General features: G+C 55.3%; 1 protein-coding gene across 1 annotated transcript; it reads right to left on the reverse strand.

The window, feature by feature from the left end:
* Positions 1-1,194: 1,194 nt before the first annotated feature.
* C13H2orf72 (chromosome 13 C2orf72 homolog) lies at positions 1,195-6,943 on the reverse strand. Its single transcript, XM_056358090.1, has 3 exons — positions 6,383-6,943; positions 3,194-3,310; positions 1,195-2,011 (listed from the first exon to the last, which is right to left on the reverse strand). The coding sequence occupies exons 1-3, from the start codon at positions 6,912-6,914 to the stop codon at positions 1,920-1,922; spliced, it is 741 nt and encodes a 246-aa protein (XP_056214065.1). The 5' UTR covers positions 6,915-6,943; the 3' UTR covers positions 1,195-1,919.
* Between the last annotated feature and the right edge of the window lie 1,516 nt (positions 6,944-8,459).

Raw genomic sequence — 8,459 nt, forward strand, 5'->3', positions numbered from 1 at the left:
GAATCCACTGCACAGCAGACCTATGCACTCATGCCAGGGACAGAGCAGGAGGATACCTTCAGCTTGCTAAGATGCACTTACTGCTCACCTGCTACTAAGCCTGGGGTCATGAATACAGCCACCCACACCCACAAATACAAAATACATTTGTATTTTCCACCTGGTCATAAGCAAAGAAAACCTACAGAAATCCTGCAGGCTGGAACGAGAGTGGGTTCAGTGCCCTCTTTGCAGAGCCACAAGCTCTGCCAATGTCAGTTGCTCCCTAGGTTCACTCTCCCCGGGCCACACTCACACAGGAGAAGTGTTTCTGCTGGGAAGAGATGCAACATGCACTTCCCCAAACACTGCTCACATGCTTGGCATCTACCTACCTACTCCTTCCCACCACCTTATGGGGCAGCTACAGCACCTCACAGATGCATTTCAAACAAAGTTTTCCTACATAGACCAAGCCTAACTATTACAACACATTCAAACAAGCAGCATGATAACGCAAAGACTTGCGGAGCACACCTGGAAACATTCTCCATCTCTCCCACTCTACCCTGCCAGTATGCCCCAGGCATCTTTAGCCACTCTCTCTCAGCTAAAAGGCAAAGCAGCACCATCACTAAGGGGACTGACTCTAAACCACAGAGCCGCTAAGCTCTGCTCCAGCGTTATCATCATAACCCCAGTGAGGTAGTCAGGCATCACTGTCCTCATCCTACTGGTGGGGAACCTGAGGCCCAGAAAAGTGGTTTGTTGGAAAATGTTGATGATCACAGTCATGAGCAGAGCAGGTAAAAAAAAGCCATCCCCTGCTCCAGATAAGAGCTAGAGAAATGCCAAAGGCACACTGCTGGGACAGAGCACTGACCGGAGCTGGCAGGACGGCAGACACTTCAGCTGCCACTGGAAAAAAAGGAGCCAGAGAGAGGACGGCCATGTGCAGAGGACATACCGACATAATACGGCTAATCCAGAGAAGAGGTAGGCTAAACATGATGGGTTGAGCTGGATGGAGCTCCAAAAAGACAGCCAGCCCCAAACAAAACCCAGGAGATTGTGCTAAAAATAAAACAAGACCTGTTTCATGTTGCATTAAAGTAAGAATAAAAAAGGTATTCTTAGCATTATAGTAATATTCCTCATAAACCAAGGATTTGCAGCTAATTGTGTTGCCCCACAAGGTACACAAAGCCCTTTGGAACTACTTAAATAGATTATATTTATTTGTGAAGCAGCCACATTTTGTGCTGCAGGCCACCTCCAAGACCTGCCACCACATGGCTGTGGGGATGACCCAGGTAAGATGGCATCAGACACACCTTAGTGTCCATCTGCCACCCCCTCCCAACCAAGCAGTCCATCAGCCAGTCTATGAGCACCAAGGCAAGCACCAAGATGGCACTAAATATGACATTGCAGTCTCCATGCCACCATGCTTTCTTTTTTTTTTTCCTGATCAGAGAGAGGGTGGGAACTTCAAAGCAGCAGTAAAGCGGGAAAACAAGGCAGCAGAATCTGTTTGCCAGGGAGGCCAGCCCCGGCAATCTCAGCAGGGAACTTCGCTCAGAATTAGAAAGCACTCCTCATTCTTCAAGCAGGTGGCTGCATTTCACACTCAAAGTACCAACATCATTTCACCCAGGACACAGGATACATCCTCAAAGAGCTTCTTAGAAGCCCAGTGTCCAGCAGCAGCTCCAGGTACCCCCAGACAGCAGGGCGCAGCAAGGGATGGCTCTCTGGCATAGACCTCAGAGGCTGTCAGCAGCTACAGAAGACCCTGCTGAGTTAAGCTGAGCAGCTTCTCCCCAGAGTGGTGGGTCCTCAGAGAAGAGGGTGAGTGGGCATGCACCAGCTCCTCCTCCCACTGCTCCAAACCCACCAGGCAGATCTGGGACATGGACTGTGCTGGGCACCCAGGTGCTCTAGGTGCCCACACCTCCAGCAGCTTCTTCATAGTTTCCATTGGGGGACAGGCTGGTCAGAGCCAACTCTTCCTCAGGATCCCGTAGGTCATCTGCAAACAGCAGAGAGAGGTCAAGGAAGATCTGAATGGGAAACGCTTCTTCATGCAAAATGCAACTTTAAATGAAAAGAAAGCATGGGACAAAGCTCTTGGTATCGATTCACAATCTAAGCACAGCTGATCTTTTCCATAACTTATTTTCATTTTGATTTACAAACTCAACATTGCTTCAACAAACAAGGGTGACCTATGAGCAAAGGAGCACGAGGCCCAGCTCCCTGGCCACCTGCAGTCTCAGCAATCTCAGAACAAGCCGTGAGGCCATGAGGTATCACCCACCTGGCACTGACAGCAAGAGCAGGCACTTATATTTTCTGGCCCCAGAGGACACATCTCAAACCTGCACAAACTGGACATTTCAGTTGTTTCCTCCAACCCTTACGCTTTTTAAACATTTTATGTGTTTAAGAGGCATTTGGACAATGCCCTTAATAACATGCTTTAACTTTTGGTCAGCCCTGAAGTGGTCAGGCAGTTGGACTAGATGATCATTGTAGGTCCCTTCCAACTGCAAATATTCTATTCTTTCTACAGTGAAGGAGCTTCCCCTCTGTGTGCTCCGTCAAGCAGTATGGATCTCCACATCTCACGCCTTGTAGCCTCCTGCATGGGGGCACTTCTGCAAAAAGAAAATCACTGCTGGAAAAGGCAAGCAGAAGTGCCAGCAAAGGCTGAACGTTAGGCAATTCATTACCTGAACAACTTCCTTTAGAATCAGGGAGCCCAAGGCTGGCTGCCCTCTTCCTCCTCTCCACCAGCCCCAAATGCAAGTGGTTTGGGAACACCCCTTCCAGCCATGTTTGCAGAAGACATCATGTAAGATCAGGGTGATGCTTCCAATTCATTGTTTAGACAGAGAGCAGTTCTGCTGCCAGAAACTCTGCCAAAATGCTGAGTTCTGAAGTTCTCCCAGGGGTGTAGTTGGGCACCAGACCCAACGTGGTTTTATTTAGACAAGCAAAAAGTCAGAAAACAGGGAAGCAGCAACACAGCAGCCAGCTGGTTGTCTTCAAGTTCTGGCCAAACCACAGCCAGGGAAGAGATGTCAGCTGCGGAGCTGGAAATAGCTTAAGGAAGCCACCAGCAAGGGGCTTGGGGACTTGAACCACCAGGGAATTGGTGAGAAACCTCTGACAGCCACAGCAGGAGTACAAGGGAGGGAGCTGGGCATACCTTCATGAACACTGTTTGTAGCTTTTGCTTCATGACCTTTTCTCCGGCTCCTCCGGCTCCAAGAAATGCAACGCAGGAAGGATGGAAGCTTCCACCTCTCCCTGTCTTTCCCCTCTTCTGGATAAATCGGAGAAGATGAGTTCAGACCAGCAGCGGTCAGCCCTGCTGCTCCCCCACTTCCCTGCTGCTGACTCGCGACATCTCCCCTCCACGAGCCAAATTCCTCACTGCAAAACCAGGTCCACTCCACAGAGCCCACCCCTGGAAAGCACAGAGCATCTCCTGGCAATCCTTATTTCAGTCCAAAACCTCTCTGCTACCCTGGAAATTTGTTCCCAGTGCTGACTTCTACGTTGCAGCCTCGCTGCCAAAACCATCCTGTATGCAGCCGCCCAGGGCAAGCAAGAAACCTGGCAGGAGCTCAGCCAGCACACGTGGCAAGGCTGGAGACTGACACAGGGCATGCCTGCAGAAGGAAGTTTTTCTTTTGTATTATCACACAGCTTCTGCCACATCAACCTATCTACTGCTCCCTGCTTTACTAAGTAGTTCCGGGAGAGACCTGACGGACAAACAGACTTGCAGCACGCTGAAAACTACAGCTGTAACTGCTTGCAAAATGCAGAGAGCACGTGGCCTCCATCAACGTATAGTATTTATTTTGGAGGATAACAAAGGTCTCAGCAAGTTACTACAGGCTTTCAAGCCATTATAGTAAAACGCTACAGTAGCTTGTAAAACACTACATCAGCGTATTTTATATGGTCTCCAACAGCAGCAGTCCAGCATCTCCATTGAAATATTATCCAGCCTTTCACCTGCTAATCAGATAACAAATGATAAACACTTCAGCGTCCTTCAGTTTAGCAAACCATTGCGACACTGAAGGGTTCACAGTGGCAGTCTTTCCTGCCTGTCAACAAACCAAAACCTCCAGCCATAAACATATGCTCCCCTTGCAGTGTGCAGGGACTCTGGACCCCACCCAGGCAGGGCAGAATAGCAGCCCAGCACATTCCTGCTTAGACCCAAGTGATGCAGGAACACCACTGCCATTGCTGTCCTAGCTCCACTGCACAAATGGCAGTGTCCAGGCTATTCCCAGCATGGGGCGGAGGGGAGGCTGCAGCTCCAAAGCAGCTGTCATGGGCAGAGCTGAGCAGCAACGTGTGTGAAGAGGAAGAGGCTTTGAAGCTGGGCTGAAGTAAAATGAGCGCAAGCACACATACACAGAGCCTTACCCTCTGTACACCTGCCAGCATCCTTATCCAGATGCAAGAGCATCTTTTTTCAGCTTAGCACAAGCTCCTTCTAAAGTCAAGAGGGGAAACAAGATAAGCTCAGCCCTGACTGAGGACATCCTTAGAGCAGCATCCCTAGAACCTGCTTTTCAGGGTGCTCTGCAGCCCCACACCCATCTTTCCCACAGTCCTCCCTCACTTTACATTGAAGATATTATAGCCCTTCATATATATTTCCCTCGCTTGTGGGGATAGCCATGGGGTGAAGGAGACCAGGCTGCAATGGAGCTGGTGCCCAGCACTGCCAGGTCCCCAGCTTCCCAGAGGCATGGCTACACTTGGGATCCCTCTGGCCACATGGACATTTTGAAAGGTGGGTCTCACAAGGGTGTGGAAAGAAGCTGTCCCTGTCTAAGGTTGAACCCTGCAGCTAATGAGCATCCTCATTACACATGCAGGTCCTGGGACACTTACATGACTAAGAGCACCAGGCAGAGCATCAGAGGTGAATTAAAGCATCGTGCCGAGTCCTCCTACCCACCACGCTTATAAAGTACACACAAACAGGCTGAAACACCTGCTCTGGCTCCTTCTGCTCCTCCTTCTCCACTGTTGGCTGTTACACTGGTTCCACATCTGCATGAAGGACAAGTCCACAGCCAGCCGCAAAAATACATGTACTGAGCCAAGCGCCAGCAATGTGCAGGGGTAGAAGAAGGTCATGTATGCAGGGATGGTTTTCTGCCTCTGTAGCTGCTGTCCCACCAGGCTGCTGCAGCCAGTGGAGGTCTCACTGGCATCTGAGAACACACCAGAAATTCTTGCAGCAGGAAAATCATGAGGAAGACAAAAGCATGCAAAAGGACAGAAGCTAGAAAGGGGATCGTGCGTGTCTCGGTGAAAAGAGTTGACAAAAGACAGCCCTGCACCCTCGCAGTAGATCCTGGCCGTTTCAAAGCTCCTCAGCATTCAAATCCAGGATTCTGGACTGAGCTGATGGAAAGAAGCACCGGAGCTGCAGCCAACGCACCCCATGTCCCAAGGATCCCAGAGGGCCCTGTCAATGTGCTGCCACAGGCAAGTGCCAGGATCCCTGGGGGCAAAGGCAGCAAGACAGCAGAACACCAGAGCCCCTGGAAATGATGGGAAGCAAGCGAAAAGTGGAGGAAAATGAAAGAAGGGAAGAGGAAAGAGAAACAGCTTAAGACAGGCAGTGCCAAAGATCACAGTGAGCCCAGGCTGTTTCATGTGGCTGCTGTGACAGCAGAGCCTGCCCAGCTGCCCATCACCCTGCGTTCACACACAACCATGACGCCTCTCGCTCCAGGGCGAGCGCTTTTCTTCAGGGCCTGTTTGACACAGAGCTTTCATCCTGCCATCATCACCTTGCTTAAACTGGCCACCAACAGATGACTGGGTTTAAACCCAACCAACCCCTTGCTGTGGTTCTTACTATGCAAAGTCAGCACAAGCATCTTCCTCCTGCAGGAAGGTCAGGTCCTGCCTGCACCCTACAGTTCCCGCGTCCCCAAGGACACACAGCCACAAGCATTGATGGCCACCATGTCACATGGATCACCACACTGTCACAGCTATCAGCTGACACATCCCTGCTATCCATGAGCTGCTCTAGTGCTTCCCAGTCCACTGGGAAGTTTGTTCTCCCCGGCTGCTAGAGCTGGGAATGCCACCGGAAAAAAAGCAGATCCCGTTGGGAAGGCTCTGATCCCAACAGCATGAAAGAGATCCCACTGGGGAAAGCCAGATCTGATTGGGTGGGGGGAAATCCCATCAGTAGCGGTTAGATCCCATTAGGATGGGGTAGATCCCACCGGAAAACGGAGCAAATCCCACTGCGAAAGCCCCCGGGGGAGCGAGGGAGGGAGGGAGGGAGGGAGGGAGGGAGCGGCCCGACCCCCCGGCGCCCCGCGGCCGGTGCCCCCGGTACCTGCGGGGTGCTGCAGGGCGGCGCGCAGGGCGCGGCAGGCGGCGGCGCGGCACTCGCGCAGGGCGGCGGGGTTGCCGGGGCCGTACCGGGCCGCCTGCACCGTGCCGGGCGCCGGGAACTGCCGCCGCAGCGTGGCGTCCAGCACCGCCGCGTCCTCCGCGTCCCCGCCGGGCAGGAGGACGCCGACCACGGCGGGCGGTGGCGCGGGGGGCAGGCGGCCGCGCACGTCCCGCACCACCTCCCGCAGGCGGGCCCGGGCCCCGCGGCCCCGCGCCGCCCCGCCGCGGCACAGCACCAGCAGCAGCCGCGCCTCCAGCGCCCGCCGCCCGCCGCCCGCTCGCCGCCGAGACCGGCACCCCGGCCCCGGCCCCGGCCCCGGCGGCGCCTCGTCGCCCAGGAGGTCGCGGGCGAAGGCGGCCAGCGTGGCCGCTGCCGGGGCCCCCTCCGCCACCTCGGCCACCAGCAGCACGGCCCGCCGCCCGCCCGCCCGCTCCACCAGAGTCCGCAGCTCCAGCAGCTCCGCCGTCGCCATCTCCCGCCGCCGCGCACCCGGCCTGGCACCGCGCACCGCCCCCGGCACCGCGCACCGCCCCCGGCACCGCCCCGCCGCCGGCACCGCCCCGCCGCAGGTCCCTCGGCCCCGGCAGCATCCCCGGGCCAGTACCCGGGCACCCGCTCCAGCGCCGCCCCCGCTCCAGCGGGGCGGGGGGTGCCAAGGAGAGCACCGTACGCCCACCGCCCCATGCACCCCAGCCCCGGCCCGGCCCCCCCAGCCCCCTCTGGCGAGCAGCCCCTGCCTGCTGCCGGGTGGGCACAGCAGAGGGGGCCTGGAGGGGACCCGGGGCACCCAGAGCTGCCACGCAACCAGCCTCAGAGCCGTGGCACAGGCTTCCTGCGAGCTTGGGCTCCTTTCCAATGAGGTGATAAAATTCAAGCAAAAAACGTGCTGCGGAGGGGCCAGGGAGCTGAGAGAGCGGTGAGCAGAGGCTGCGGTGGCTGCAACGTGGAACACCCACGGGGCCACAATAGAGACGCAGCTGACGGTGCACCCCAAGGGTACAGCGTGCTGCCCAGGGTGTAACACCCCGCACCCCAGGGCAGCGATGGAGTGGCCTCTCTGGCATCATGTGCCACAGGAGGCACTATGCTGCTGCACAGCCTGGCCAGCCACATTTGGGAAAATATTCCACTTTGGGAAACAATTACCCCCTGAAAGGCCATACCCACGCCACTGGTCACATGTTCCCCAATTCATGCACAAGTTCACAGCCGAGCTGCAGCGCCCACCTCACACACACTGAACCTCCGAGCCCCTTCCCAAACCAGTCCCCTTTGGCTTCCCCTCTGCAAACACTACATCCATCCCCCTCCATGCAAAACAGCCCATAGTCACAGCCCCGCCAGCACTGGCACTGCTCCACAGTGACACACACATGTCCCGTCAAAGCACAAAAAGTTTGCAGGGCAGTTTGCAGGGCTAAGTACAGAGCTATAATTGGGGCTTTGATGCTGGCACGTGTTACACAGCTTCAGCATGGGATAAGGCCAGTATCCCACGAGCTGGCTCTGCCAGCCAATGGCAAATGAAAGCCACATGACAGAAGCTGCCATGCCCAACCCTGGCGCTTACGTGGTGTCGGCGTGTCTGCCAGATGAACCAGGAAGCTCCAATCCACAGCACATGGTAAATACTTCCCCTGTGCCATATCAGAACAGACTCCTCCAAACAGGTAGTGTCTTATCGCAAGAACCTGGGAGCAGGTAAACAGCTCAAAGGTGCAAACGGCCAGGGTCACCTTGGCCGGTCACTCTCTGAGACCGTATGGAGCCAGAGCATCTCTGTGGGATGGGCAGAGGAAGCTCCAAGAATACCGGGGGTGAAAGCAGAGCCCAAATCCATGTGTCTGCCCTGGATTAGTGATTCCCAGTTTGTGCATTGGGGCATGCTTGTGCCGTGAAGGCTGCTGAGCCAGCATGCCTGCTCCCTGCCTGTCTTCATGGCCACCCATCCCCACAGCCCAGCAGATCAGCAGCCACCATAGGGACATGGCACAGGCGTCGCAGTGCAGGTATGGCA

The sequence above is a fragment of the Falco biarmicus genome, chromosome 13 (genome assembly GCF_023638135.1).
Source record: "Falco biarmicus isolate bFalBia1 chromosome 13, bFalBia1.pri, whole genome shotgun sequence".
Taxonomy (NCBI): Eukaryota; Metazoa; Chordata; class Aves; order Falconiformes; family Falconidae; genus Falco; species Falco biarmicus.

Bases quoted from the DNA above. Each gene is read 5' to 3' on its own strand.
- C13H2orf72 (XM_056358090.1), bottom strand. From the start codon at position 6,914: ATGGCGACGGCGGAGCTGCTGGAGCTGCGGACTCTGGTGGAGCGGGCG. The intron at 3,311-6,382 runs GTACCGGGGGCA...CGATTTATCCAG, and splicing joins CGCCCTGCAGCACCCCGCAG to AAGAGGGGAAAGACAGGGAG. The intron at 2,012-3,193 runs GTATGCCCAGCT...TGCTGTTTGCAG, and splicing joins TACAAACAGTGTTCATGAAG to ATGACCTACGGGATCCTGAG.